At 41.7% G+C, this 15,359-nt stretch overlaps 1 protein-coding gene across 3 annotated transcripts in view; it reads right to left on the bottom strand.

The window, feature by feature from the left end:
• Positions 1-15,359, bottom strand: part of kansl1a (KAT8 regulatory NSL complex subunit 1a) — a 41,112-nt gene that overhangs the window by 7,325 nt on the left and 18,428 nt on the right. For all 3 annotated transcript variants that reach the window (XR_008811804.1, XM_056296929.1, XM_056296928.1), the window contains exons 3-9: positions 10,140-10,281; positions 3,885-3,968; positions 2,496-2,605; positions 1,917-2,058; positions 1,104-1,269; positions 462-617; positions 56-265 (exon numbers count right to left, since the gene is read on the bottom strand). Coding sequence is in view for 2 of the 3 variants with exons in the window: in XM_056296929.1 (XP_056152904.1) it covers positions 56-265; positions 462-617; positions 1,104-1,269; positions 1,917-2,058; positions 2,496-2,605; positions 3,885-3,968; positions 10,140-10,281 (1,010 nt within the window). In the remaining variant the exon portion in view is untranslated. The remainder of the gene's footprint in view (positions 1-55; positions 266-461; positions 618-1,103; positions 1,270-1,916; positions 2,059-2,495; positions 2,606-3,884; positions 3,969-10,139; positions 10,282-15,359) is intronic.

Below are 15,359 nucleotides of genomic sequence, written 5' to 3'. Positions count from 1 at the left end.
TTTATTACCTACTGTTTAACCTGAAGTAGGAGGGAAAGGAAAGAAAAAGACTCACGATCAATCCTTTCCAGTGAGTGTTCTCTAAGTCTTTTACGACTGTAGCTCTTGTCGTAGGGCCCTGAGGGGGAGGAGAGGGCCTGCAGACGCTCTGCCTTGCACAGAGCCTGGCTCTCCAGCCTGGCTGTGCCCAGAACAGCACTGCTACCACCAACACTGCTTTCCACTGTCCTTGGCTTGTCAGAACGACTCTTATAATGGCCCAGCCCTGCAAGTCAACACAACTGGGTTATAATAAAAGGTAAAGGTGGTATACAATTCCCTTAAGACAAGGGCATTTACAAGTGTACGTGACATGTATAATCGCTGAATTTCTATACATCTCAGTTTAAGCTAAAGGGCTTACAACTGGGCCCTGAATGTCAGAACTTTGTATACAAGTACATATCAACACATGTACTTACTGACTGCCATGAGAGAGTTGGTGAACTTGTGCTTCTCTTTGGAGGAGGAGAGCTTGTGTTTGAGAGAGAGTTTTTTCAGTGGCTTACTCCTCTCCAGTGACTTGGTCTGCCACTGGCTCTTCATCACCTGCTGGAGACGCAGGCCTACACAAACATCTGAGGAAGACATGCACCAAGCACAAGATAATACTAAAATTACCAACATTTTTGCTAAAAACAGTAAATGATCGAATTATAACAACAGCTGACACTAGTTTTTCACTAGGAAGACATGCTGGGAGATTCCAGTCCTTTTAACATAACGGTACTGGAGAGTCAGAAACTCCACTCAAAATTTGCGGTTTGCTGGTAAAACAGAAAAAGCCCAGGCAATAACAGCTTAAAACTAAAGAGATAACCAACACATTTCTTAACATTCCATATGAAAAAAGCAAGGAAGGTAGGTCAATGCTGTCGCTGGATACCCGCTGGGTATGAAATAGAATTAAATCACTGAAAATGGTCACTGCACATGTGATAGAGCCCTTTATGATCAATATTTTTAATCCGGCCACTCCTAGTGTTTCTTCCTTTCTGGATGTAAACCAGGAAATGCTTTTGTAAACTCTCAGCTCTCAGTGGGTGAGGTCATGCAGTACTGACCATCGGGGAAAGAGAGGATAGGGTGGACACCAGGATCCAGTCTGGACAGACGCTCCAGGGTTGGGAGTTCATACTGGGGGTCCTCCCGAGGGGTGGGCCGGCCACCACACATCACACAGTTGGGGTTCAGTCTGCAGTTACTCTGGATACAACTGTTTCTCTGCGCCTGAGGGTAGTGGGAAGATAAAGACAAGTCAAAGATTGTAAAACAGTCTTATATAGCACAAAGGACAAGCTTTCCAGGTTCATTAGTAGCCAAACCAAGAAAACTTTTTCTAAATTCAAGCCAAAATCACTTGACATCAGCTCGGTTGGGGAGGAAAAAAAAAAAAATCAACCCAAATTATACCACGTAATAAAGAATAGCGTATGGTTTATTAACTCGTGGCCATTTTATTGGGTGAATCTTGTTAACTGTCACAAAGATAGTTTTCTTCTATTTATCCTTATGCCTTTGAGGAAAGATGCCCTACTTTTGGATGAATAGTCAAACTGTCTTCTGTTTACCCATCTATAAGGTTACAGTACTAGTGACTAAACCAGAATTACAGCCTAAAAAATTTTGCCTGTTGACCGAGACAATTAAGTGTATTGTACTGTGTTAAAATGGCTGGCAAAACAGGTCAAACCATGGATTTAGCAAAATTTATATAAAGACTTAGGATGGAAAACATTCACGCACAAATTAGCATGCAGTCTCCAATGCCTCGAGCACACCTTGTCAGTTTTGAGCAGTGCTTTGGGTTGAAACCAAATAAATTTTAGCATGACATAAGCATGCACACAAACACAAATTAACATAGTGAAACTTACCTTGCCATTAAGGTTAGGCACAGTGTTAGGCTGAATGAGCCGCCGTCGTCGACAGCTGACAAGGGGTCGTGTGCGAGCAGCCACACATGTGCTGTCATAGGCCACTGGCTGTTGGTGCTTGGTGTCTGTACTCTCTGCCACTCTGTTACAAGGATAATCAACAGAGCAGATGTGGCAACAACTTTCAGACCTTCAAAATCTTGTTTTAATAAACCCATAGAACTTTAGATATGTGTTAATGTTATCAACCCTAAACATTTTGTTATTAACAAAAAAGTCAGGCTTTAAAAAAAGGGGAAAGATGAAGAAATTAAATGAACCTAAACTGTGGCCAGCAGTCATAATTTTAAAACAGTTTCAGTAAACTGTGGATATTAGCATTTAACTGTAAAACCAACTGAAATTGTCAAAATGGAAGAATTCCCCTTTTGGATACCAAGCAACAGTAATTTTAGCATATCACTACTGTATACACTTTTCTTCCTAGATAATTTAGCCATTTGCCAATCACATTCTCTTGTCCAGCCATCAGATGTTGCTATGGGAAGTGTAGATAGAGGTTATCATTCGCAGCTGCACCTGTTGAGGACACCATTAACTGGCCGTCCATTTTGGCCTCTCCAGGGGCCAGGCTCTGTGGCGGTGACGTGGGTGGTGACAGTGTGCTCCACTCGCTCTGAACTACCATCCTGGACAGACAGATAAGACAAGCCAGTTAGACGACCCACACAGACAAAATAGCATAATGTTGGATGCCCGACAGCATTGTAAGACTAACGTGAAAAATCCACAAAGAACCATGTCAGCTTCAGTCTTACATTTTCAGTCTACATTTATGAATATTGACAGTTCCCCTAATGTCTGAAAGAACAAGGTTAACCAAAGGGACTTAATGAAGTCCTTGAATAGAAGAGCAATTTACAAAAAAATGTTTGGGGATTTAAAACAAACGGATAAAAGAACCATATCCATAGTCTGATAAGATGTGCCAATGAGTAGGTCTGGGTGGACAAAATTGGTCAATTACCTTAGCATAAAAATTAATTTGTGTGCTAAGCAGTAATACAGATCAATGGTTTAAGATGCCATGAATAGGAAAATACTACATGGAGACATACATCTGCAAAATTGCCAACATTGGCTTTTTTATTTTCTCCTGCTGATGTACGCCCTATTACTTATTGTGCCTTATTGTTGATTGCACTAATGTTTTTTACTGCTTTGTTTTATTGTATTTGATGTAAGTTGACCTTCAGTGTCATGAAAGGCGCCCTTTAAATGTTTATTATTATCATTCATCTACTACTACTACTTTTGGCTGCTCCCGTTAGGGGTCGCCACAGCGGATCATCCGTTTCCATTTCTTCCTGTCTTCTGCGTCTTCCTCTGTCACACGAGCCACCTGCATGTCTTTCCTCACCACATCCATAAACCTCCTCTTTGGACTTCATCTTTTCCTCTTTCCTGGCAGCTCCATATTCAGCACCCTTCTCCCAATTTACCCAGCATCTCTCCTTCACACATGTCCAAACCATCTCAATCTTGCCTGTCTTGCTTTGTCTCCAAACCGTAATAATAATGATAATAATAATAATTATTATTATAAAAGTTGCAGCGCCCTTTGTTAAAGAAAATTTACTTTTTTAAAATAATTCAATTTTAGCATATATTTCTTACATAGCATGAAATATGTAGCCAAAAGGAAAGCCGGTTAACATGCGCATCCCTAAAATTTTGTCAAAGTCAGTGGTCTATTTCCTTACAACATTAGGCTGTGTTAAGCTTGAAACCAACCATTAATGACTGTTCCTGAATCTAAATTCACTATTCTGCATGATGCCATATACATGGATGTGGTAAACCACTTTAATTTTGACTATCTTAAGTAGGCTAAAAAAATAAATAAAATTTAAAAATAAAGGCTGAGAAAATCATGGCTAAAATACCGTTATCCTTCACATTGCTTACCTGAGTACTTACAGGCTCTGTCTTTACTTCTGCTCCGCCAGTAGACATTGCAATGGCAGCATTGCCTCCCAACTCGACCGCACCCTATGGAATGTAGACTGATTTTACACTAACGCCAAAGACGTTGACACTAAGTACCTGTTACATGACATAACTGAGAAAAGGCCTGCGTCACACACAACTAGTAGGCAGTGTTTGATCTAGGTTGCAAAATTGACATTGGCCCATTAAAAATCATAAATTATCCTCTAAAAATTGATACATGGGCCCAAATGACCTTTTACCAGAATAACCAAGGGAAAAAAATGAAAATGCTTTATAATAACGCTTGTTGTTTAAGATGCATGGGCCCAAATTACCCCTATCAGAATGACCAGGGAAAAGAATGAAAATGCTTTATAATAAAAAATATTAAGGCAATGCTTGTTGCTTAAGTTTTACTTCAATCTGAGTGTGAGAATTAACTTTCATTCAATAGTTGAGGCCGTGGGAAGGAAAAAAGGAGCACAGCAAAAATGACAGCAGCACTTTTCTTTTTCTTTAGCAGTGCTAAGGCTAACACTGCAATAGAGCAGGATTGAGAGGTGCAGCAGATAACTGACATAGCGGAGAATGGCACAGAGGCTAGGAGATCAAGTGGATGTACACAGACTGGTCAGATTTGGATCAGATGGCACTGCAGTAAGTCACACTGCACTCTGATCAACGTCTTAGATTATGCAAAATGCCTAACCAATAAGTTATTAATAAGATAGAAAATATCACAGTACACACCATTTAAGATCAATAATGCTATCTGAAAGTGAATGGGGAGAGAAAGATTAAACAAACAAATAAAAGGTAGCAGGTTACTAGTGTATTCAATATTAGCGAACACATAATTCTATGCAACTCCTGTTGGTGGTAGATGCAGAAGGCATCATGGACTGGGGAGGCTATTTTCCCAAGGCCTTCTAAAAACCGTTTTCCAATGTGACCTGGCATACGTTTCTGCACTCTTAACACTTTCATCACTCTCCATGCTTACACTGTCAGCGAACTGCGCGTGTGTGTAGGGGGATGGGGGTTGAGGGAGGGGAGGGTCAGGCATCAGTACTAACCCACGTCATTGCTTTTTGCTAACGGCTGAGTGGGCGTTTCCATTTGAACAACGTGGAAAAGAACACAGATGGGGGGGGTCGCCCTTTAAGAAGTAAGCCGAGTGTTAAATCAGTCAGGGCCCATTTAAATATTTATTAGTTAGAAAGTATAAATCATATCGCTCAACAAACAGGAAGCAACTTTATAGGTGTATGGAAATTTGATTGATAAGTTTGGGGCGCCTCTGTAGCCAAACGGTTTCAGCGCAAGCCCCATGGTCACAATCGTTGCCAGTTTCGAGTCCAGCCAGCGACTTTTGTTGCATATCTACCTGTCTCTCTCGCTCTCTCTCATTTTCTGTCTGCCTCCACTGTTGCCGTCTTTAAAAAAACAAAACTAAAAAGTTTAGTTTAAGAAGTATAGGGCAGTTATGTCCAGAAGGAAATAATAACGATACAAATAAAATGAAATAATGTAGTCAAATAAAGATTACTTAAAATGGTCACTTTTTCTTCCTAAATTGAACCCCTGACATCTGGCAATGACCCCCGCCCCCCCCCAAAAAAATATAGGGTGCATGAATCCTGGACCAAACACTGTATAGGAAAACTGTATACTATTATAACTTACACTCTCACAGACACCCCAAAAAAAACAAGACTTAGTAGCATCTTCTTTATGCATGCTCAAATAATGCAGGTAAGAAAATCAGAGAAATCTGAATCTGTTCATCTGGACACGTTTATTGAAACGTTCCATCACCCAACTAAGTGATCTCTTCAGTCTAAATTGACTGCAGGTATCCCCACCCTTATAAACAATACTGCTGTATAATGACCGAAACCAACTGTAACTCTCTTCACGACAACACACACAGGTCGGTTCTTTGAAATGGGCACATCTTGTTTTTCTGATACATCCAGGCCTTAGTCATACCATGAAAACTATATTTGTGAATGAACATAATGCAAAATACATCAACAAATTATACAGTACATATCATGAAAACAAATGAAAAAACAAAATGTTGCCGAGTGCGAACATGAAACAAAGGCATTCCACAAGTAGAACAAAATACCTCGTTGGCCGCTTGTCATGAAAAGAGGTTCTTAAGTCCTCGGGAGTCTTTTCAAAGTCTCTTGGCTGTGCTTTGGCTACAGATGTCAATAATTGACCTTGAATGTAATATAGCGGAGCCTCATGAGAGACATCCGCTCACCATATGCAGCACTTCAAAACTTTCTATTCTAAGGCCGCTCTGATGGCCGAGCGGAATAAACCGCCGTTCTTGCGATCCGCTCGTCATGTGGCTGGGAGGTTCGTATCCCAGACTTGCTGTAACCGGTCACGGCCAGAGCATCCACGGGGCAAGTCATTCATTAGGCCACCCTTACCCGAGGGATAGTAGGTGTAGATCGGTGTAGTGTTCGGGGACTCGTCGTTCTCCAGCGACCCCTCTGGGCCATCCGGCAGCAACCGAAAGCATTCTCCCTACGTCTCCTTTGCAGCCGGAGGGTAACGCAATCCATGCGAGGCTTCAGCGTGTAAAACAACGAGAACAGCCGACACGAGTTTGAAGGAAGCTGGTGTTACGACTATTTCCTTCCTGTGGAAACGTGAGCCAGGGGAGTTATCGACAAGGGTTCCGGCCATATGCCATTGGGTTAATCGGGTGGGATAAGGGGGAAAACTAGAATTATTTTTTTTTATAAAAAAAAAAAACAACTTTTTATTCTTTCAATTCTATGAAATAGTCTCCGAATAAGCATGGTTCAGTAGCCATGGCAGGAATGCATCTCTCATCGCAGATGTTAGGACCCGAGCATTGTGTCAGGCTGCCCTTTATATGCCTGAGCGTGTGCCTTATTGTATTTTAACTGTAACAAATGAATTTACTGTCAATCAAATCACATCAGCTTTAAGTTTTAACCTTATATCAAATAAATTATTTATTGTATGAAATTATGGAATCAATTATGAATCATGAACACAGAGCATTTATGCAACAGCAATTACACCAACAATCAGTTTCATATGCAAACAGCCATGAGCATTAACTACAGTTTCAATGGCCATGTGTACTATTCACAGAGGAGTTGGGAATGTTTGCAATCACAGCATTGTAAGACGGTGACAGATGTACTCTTAGCCCCCCCCCCCCTCCCCGTTCAGGGACAGTCGTTCCCTCTTCACATAGATGGCCTCTTTAACTCTCCGCTCAAACCAGCAGTCCTCCCTATCAAGGATGTGCACATCCTCATCCTTCAAAGAGTGGCCACTGGCCTGTAGATGGGTGTAGACTGCAGAGTCCTGGCCTGACGCATTGGCTCTTCTGTTTTGTGCCATCCTCTTGGCCAACGTCCGTTTGGTTCCCCCAATGTTCAAGTCACTGCAATCCTGCCACTTAACAGCGCACACTATAGGGGTGGGAATCCTCTAGGCAACCCACGTTTCGATTCCGATTCAGAGGGCTACGATGCGATTATAAAACGATTATTGATGCATCAACATTTTTTATTTCTATACATGATTTATTTTTTCTCACTGTGTGACTTGCTACTTTTAAAACAGCATATTTGTAATGATCCATAATTAAAATAAACAGATGACTTTACTTCCATTATCTTTTATTAATACAGTAACAAATAAAAGAGATGCATCAACTGAAAGGTCACGTTACCCAGCATTGCAAAGAACCAACAAGAAAAGAAACAAAAGTGTGCCTGCAGCAGCATCCTTGTTGTAAATTAACACGGGCTTCAGCAAGACTTCAAGCAATCACTTGAGAACATAAAAAGCTGCCCTCATTCACAAATAAACCGAAATCCTCCTCTTATGGGCAATGAGCACAGAATCCCTTAGACAAAAAAAATTTTTTTTTTTACTGTTTTTTAAAATCAAAAACAGCTTTCATACAAAAACAACATACAATTCTGTACCAGCTCTCATACAAAAGTAATGCTTTCTGTGGAATATGTGGTAAAACAATAAATAATGGAGAAAATACAAATAATAGGCCACAATGAAATCATGGAAGTGCAACATAGCAAACGTACTTAGCTGGTGATTGCTGGAATGTAAGTTTTTGTGAAAGAACAGGAGTTAGTCTGCATGCTGGGGTGTAAGTGTGCTCTGCTGTGCAGCAACTATATCCCCTGCATGTGAGACACAAGCTGCCAGTCATCGATAATAAAGTGCGCAGTTACGGTGACAGAAGATTCTGTAGCAATGGCTGTCCACGCATTGTATGTTATTTCTATACTCCCCACTTTCCTCAATGATTCCACGACTGGTTTTGGTTTCATTGTAGAATGTGGGTATCGCTTTGTCGGTGAAAAAACGTTGAGATGGGATGTTGTATCTCGGCTCCAAAGTGTGCATCATAGCGCGCAAGCCCTGGTTCTCAATGACTAAGTAGGGGCGCAAATTGTTGGCAATAAACGTTGCAATCGACTCTTTTATTCGCTTCGCCCTTTCAGAGTTCGGTGGAAGCTTTGATGTCACTTGTGCAATTGTTCTCTGGTTGGCAGCAACTACAGCCGGCTGTTTTTCGTCCAACTCTGGGTGTAAACATGAAATATGGTTTATCATATTTGTTGTGTTCCCATATCTTATTTTAGTTAGACACAATTTGTATACAGTGTGGCTCTTGTCGAGGTCCGTTTTTCCTTCAACTTTATAGAAGCCAAAATGCTTACATGCGCTGGCTTTTAAGCCAGAGGGCGCCGGTAGGACTATATCAAACTTGGTTGCTCGCACTCAGCCACCCTCACCAAAACTGAAGCAGCCTAGCTTATAACGTAAACACAACATACGTTTGTTTTATTTATTTATTTCTGATTTTTCCCTTTTTCTTCCAATTTAGCGGCCAATCGCTCCCTATTCTAATTCAAACACCCACCCTCATACTGCATGCGTTCACCAACTGCATCTCTCTGGCCAGCACTTTCATGACAAAGCGAATCCAGGCCGAACCACTGCTTTTTCCGACACACAGAGACGCATTCATGTGACGAATACAAGCCGACTTCGCCCCCCTCCTGAAGACAGCATTGCCAATTATTGCTGCTTCATCGAATCCGACCATAGTCGGCTCTGACAAGACCGAGGCGCAAACCCCGGTCCCAAGTGGGCAACTGCATTGACACAAAGCCGATGCTTAGACTGCTACACCGCCGCGGACCCGCAACAACATACATGTTTTACGTCCGTTACATTTCACCATCCAGTTGGTTCAGCGGCAGCCGAAAGGAGCGTACAGCCCAGTCAAGAATTGAGCTTTAAATGTCCAATTATTGAGTTTTTATACATCGAGACAATCTTTTATGAGAGAATCTCGGTGCATCTAACAATCGATTTCCCCCCCCCATCCCTAGTACACTATATTGCGCCGTTTGTGCCAGGGGACCCGATCCTTGGGGTGGACAAATTTCTGGTGCATGTTTTGGGGTTTGAAAGCAACTGAGATGCAGTGTTTGGAAAATACGCGTCTCAACTTTTCCGACACTTCCACCATTCGGGAATAACCACTGGTTTATGCTTAGGCAGCCACTGTCCTCTCTTACATGAAACTGATCCTTAGTTTCGGGTGTTATGCAGCAGTATTGTGTAAGGGTCAAGTCAAAATATTTGTATAGCCCAATATCAGGGGATACCTGCAGTCAGTTTAGATCGAAGAGGTCACTTAGACGAGTGATGAAACGTTTCTCTCAATAAACATTGTGTCCAGATGAACTGATTCTACTTTCTTTGAAGACTTAGTTGTATCTCAGTTCTTATCCAAAAAAATGCAATAAATGAGTGATTGTTTATATGTTTATATTTACTACAACTTTCGACTGCTCCCGTTAGGGGTCGCCACCGCGGATCATCTGTTTCCATCTCTTCCTGTCCTCTGCATCTTCCTGTCACACCAGCCACCTGCATGTCCTCTCTCACCACATCCATAAACCTCCTCTTTTCCTCTTCCCTGGCAGCTTCATATTCAGCATCCTTCTCCCTATATACCCAGCATCTCTCCTCTACACATGTCCAAACCATCTCAATCTTGCCTCTCTTGCTTTGTGATTGTTTATATGACTACTCATGTGAAAACAGAACTCAGATATATGCAATGCTGAATATATGACAATTCTGAACAAACATATCTGACATGAAGCAGGTTAAGACACTGACCTTGCTGGCGCGGATCTGCCTGTAAATGTCCGTCTGCTGCCGGATGCGGTACTCCAAGTCTGAAATGTGGGCCTGGAGCCAATTCCAGTGGCTAATGATGGCAGCTCTCTCCACTGTGTAGCGGCTCTCTGCCCGCTTCCATCTGGAGCACAAAAAGAAATGGTCAGAAGTTTCAGTTGAATTAATTCTAGAGTGGAATTACACAGTAGAACCATGTGCCCTGAGCTGAAAATTCTACTTATCACAATGCACTAAACGTGTAACTTTGAAAACATTTAATAATTTTTCCCCCATGGGTTCAGGCAATTATGTATTGTACAGGGCCAATAATCTTTAGAACATTTTATGTAATACTTTGCTTGTGCCAGGGAGATCCAACCGCATTTGCTGCAAACATAAGATATTAAACAGGGAACATCAATACAGACCAGTATTTACATCTTGAATAAAATTATCCATCATTCAGTGAAATTAATCATTTATCCAACATGCCTCTGAGCATTTCCCATGCCAGACTGCAGAGGTCAGTAAATCAGCATTGTAAAGAGCTGCCACCAACAGCAAAAACAGCCAGCTGGAAAAACCGGTCTAACTTCAACAAGCAAGACAGCCAGGCACACATCCTGTGCAAGGAATGACATATAAAGATGCAGATTTCCATTACAAATCTCCTTCATGGCAAAGAATGAAGGGCCAGTGAGAGCAAAGCATTCAATTTTACCAGTATACACAAAAAATGGGCATTTCAAAAGGCAGGGGGGAAGAAAATGTCTGCTCTTGCACTGTAGTAGAATGACCACAGAGGGCGCCATTTAATCAAAATATGGACTAGCACTGACCATGGTTAAACAATGAAAATAATGACTCAGATGCCAGACAAAGATAGACCTTGTCCTCTTGAGCTTTCTCCTCCCTACTCCCTTTCACCGTTTTTAATTTCAAGAGCTCCACCAAAATAGCGGAAGGGAAATAGGGCTGTTGGTAAGAAGGTAGTTAGGTAGGATGGAAAGAAAGTAATGGCTGGGACAAGAGGACAATAAATACTAAGATCTAGATACCTTAGAGAAAAGCAGACGGGTGTTATAAGCGATCTATAGACTGCAGGGCTCGGGGGTGGGTGGGGTTGACAGTATTGAGCAGTGCAACAGACACTGGGGTGAATTCAATAATCAACTTGGAACCCAGTCTCTTTGTGGTAGTGGTAAAGAGGGGGTCATTTTATGTGGTTTATTGCTGTCAACAAAGTGTTACTAAAGGCTTATGTTGAGTCTAGAAAATGTTTCGAATACTTACTTCAGTCATGTCTGGGCACACTTATTCACCTAAACCATTGACCCATCAGTGGCTTGTTCATTGCAACATATAATTAAAGGCATTGTACCAAGTAAATGCACGATATCCTGCAAACATCTTTGCTATTGCTACTCTTCAGAGTCAAGCCTACTCTTAAAGATGCCTCTCTGGGTGGCAAATGCTTAGAAGTACTGCAACCCTCATGAATACACACCTGGCTGATCCACCGAATGCACCATTTTTCTTATTTGCATCTATGTTCCTATGGGTACTCCTCTCAAAACCGAAAGAGTGGCAACACAGAGCGTGTTCATCAACCATGGTGAGATTGTGTGCCACTGCTCTGGAAATGGAAGGTACAGAATTTATCTATCATGACAACAGCAGGCCAAGAAATCTAATGTTCCTGTGGTAGGCAAGGAAAGTGGTCATGGTGATTCTTTCTCCCCAATGACAAGGAGGGCTGAAGGTACGACTCTACGAGGATTCTCAAACCACTGATGCATGAGCAGAAATCTTAGCATCTGCCTGTAAACAGAGCTCAACCAGGCTTTGTGGCGGAAAGGTCATTGAAAAGGGACACTGAGCCTACATGAGAGAAAGCGCGAGACAGAACTAGTGGGAGAATATGTCGGACAGATAAGAAGGACAGAAGTGGGAAGAGCAACATTGCAAGCTCTTTATAACAGGCAAAAATAAAATGTATACAAGCTGCAAGTCCAATGACCTTAATCAGAGAGAAGGAAGGATGAGTTCAATAACAATGCTGGGAAAATTCCACCTCCAGACACTAGGAGCTCCATCCCCCCCTCTACCAGCACATACTATTCCCCCCACTCCCAAAAACAAAGCACCGACAGCAATCACTACAGCCGTCGTTTTCTGGCTGTCAGCACATTCCCCATCGTGGTGCTTCTCTGGACGCAGCACATATGTTTGGTAGCACCAGTCACTCCTATACCATACCGCCCTGGCTAAAACCAACATCTTCAACAACAGCCCCGTACTTCTCATAAGCCAATGGACCCTGAGCAAAGGCCAGTGATCCATCCAACCATCCGGAAGCAAATAGAATACATTTTTATATTTTGCACTCTGTAGTTTTACAGGCCTCCATCCATTAACTTTAACCGCATATTGATGGGAATGATGCTTAATCTGATTTTATTATTCAAATACAAAAAAAAAGAAAAAAAGGGGGGGTGAATCACAGGCTACTCAGTATGCAACCAAGCAGTGATTTGCTTTGCTTTACATTTTCCAACAGCCAACAATGTACAAAATTAAATTTATTAACAGACAAGGTATAAGCAATAGAGCATGAATCAGGGAGGACTTTTCAATGAGTCTCCATTATCATGCTGTGTTCATAATGAGGCATCAGTCGGCAACGGGTTGTGTGTACAGTTATTTTGTTTTCCATTGCATTGGAGCTGAAATTAGGGCTAGGAAGTCCTACAGATATACTACGATGACTCCTACTGTGAGACCAGATGACCAACTCTAGCATCTTGTCCAGTGATCACAAAATGGATTCAGCCATTTCTGTTCAGTTTTCTGATTGAAAAAGATGAATTCAGTATGTGCTGTAGGGTCAGTGCACAATGTAACGATGATGCTGTATTAACACCATACTGATGTGACGTGAATGTAAAACCAATCACTGAATACCGACATCATAAAGCCCACTCACTGGCATAATCTGGTCGTACAGAACACAGTTATCAAACGGTGATGAAAATCCAGAAATGAGAACCGTTTGAAACCTTTCAAATCCAAATTGTGCACTAATGGAAATGCCACTGGAATGGTTACTTCCCATGCTCAGAACCATTCCAGCTTGCTTGTAGGTCATATATAAATCAATACATACATGCAAGTCCAGCACAGTCAGATATTGGGGTCAAGAATTTGACTGGCATTGGGTAAAAATAATTTAACAGATCAGTTAAATTATCTGATAATTTAATTATCGGATAATTGTTTGCACCCAACAGACATGCAAACAACTATCAGAAATATTGGCTCCTAAATAAAGGCATGACAAGCCAAGGCCAACATTTGTTTAACTTTGGTATTAATTTTTTTCCTTTGACATTTTCTGCTTTGACAGCAACAGCAGAGAGAGACGGGAAAAGCAAGGGAGAGAAAAGGGATGCTATGCAGCAAAGAGCCCGGACTGGATTCAAACCCAGACCGCTGCGTAAGGACTCGGCCTACATATGTGGTACCCGCTCAAACAGGTGATCTACCGGGGCACCCCCAAAACCACCCTTTTCATAAGCCACAGCTACCATTTATGCTCAGTACCAAGAACAAAAGCAATTACAAAGCTCTAGTTGTCACTTCAATTTGCTTTTTTTTCTCTTAAGTCAAGGGTTTTCAAAGTATCCTGAGGGCTAAAAATGTCAAATAGGAAATATTTAGGAGAACAAACCATTACATTTTTTCAGTTTCATTCTGGTGTGCCATTAGGGTTAACTGGTGTTTCATGACACAGCTGGTCAAACTCCTGATCTTCTGAGGAAGTGTGAGAAGCAACTGCATTGGAGCTGGCATTTGGAAGGACAAGGCAGAGAGGGTGTAGGGTAGGAAAAAACTAGAGGGTCAAATTCAGCCAGAGATCTGCTGCAGTCATTACATAAAAGAGGGGGTTATGTAACGCCTGTGGGTTCATGTTGAGGAACTGGGGCTGAGCTAAACACATCCAGATGTGTCAAACGGGACAGAAACCTATACACAGACACATTTACTGACATACATATATTCACACACAGGAGGAGGGGGGAGACAGCTAAGCTACTAAGACTGCAGCGTAATGCTGAGCCATAAGCATGAAAGGCACGCTGTAGTCTCAACCAACCCAGTTACCCAAATTTAGAGAGCAGCAGGCAGATAGGCATTTTAAGAGACTTATGAGACAGCCCAGAAAGTTAACTTTCACCATTAGCCCTGAATGGGCTGTTGAATTGTCAACTGCACCTGTTGACCAAGGAATATTAACAGTGCTGATCTGATAACCATTTCAGATCATTTGATGTCCTGTCTGTCTATGAACCATTATGTAAGATCTGTGATTTCCTGATGAGCATTATTGTTGCCTCAGAAACAAGAAACCATGCCCACTCGTTTCTCAATAGAGAATGAGCTGTGCTCCATGGAACGAGTCTGAATAATGGGCCTGATTTTCAAGTCTTCCAATAAAATCTGTCTCTGTCGCATCTTTGTAAGGAGTTGAAATTAAACCAGCGTCCTTGCCAGGATATATACTTTATAAAGTCAATGGCATCAACATTTAGAAGTCAGTTCAGCAGCTAGCACCACCCACACCCTGGTAGAGTCCATTACGGATGTCACATTCACAGAGATACTGTAGCTTGAGCAGTGGTCCCTCAACATAAGCATAGCAACAGATGCTGGCTGGCCACCAACACTCTAGATTACGGGAAACCACGTCTACAGTATAGACTGGGGCAATAGGATTAGTAGTAAGCAACACATTTGGATCCAAACAAGCAGCCCAAATAGATATTTTCCCCACACAGTTACGAACCCAGCTGACAAAGGTAGAATGAGTAGGATTTGTTGGCTGCAGTTTGTAAACAAAACATTAGAGCCCAACCAATATGGGATTTTTTTAGATCTATACCAATTTTAGAGGGGAAAAATTCACCAATTACCAATATGGCGGCTCATATAGTGAATTTTGAGCTGGAATGAAAACAGACCTTTTCTATGTGGATTGTGCCCCGATATGACTATGCAAAGGTACTCAGAAGGCTTCTTTCTTAAACAAATAACTCTATTAAAGAATATTTATTATACATTCCAATTCTAGAATTGAACACTTGAGAAAATAAAGGATAAATATAAAACAGATAGCTAAATAAAGATCAATATATGTTCAGTATCAGTCAATTACTGACC

This window comes from Lampris incognitus, chromosome 17 (assembly GCF_029633865.1).
Source record: "Lampris incognitus isolate fLamInc1 chromosome 17, fLamInc1.hap2, whole genome shotgun sequence".
Classification (NCBI taxonomy): domain Eukaryota; kingdom Metazoa; phylum Chordata; class Actinopteri; order Lampriformes; family Lampridae; genus Lampris; species Lampris incognitus.
This window is presented reverse-complemented; position numbering and strand designations above follow the sequence as displayed.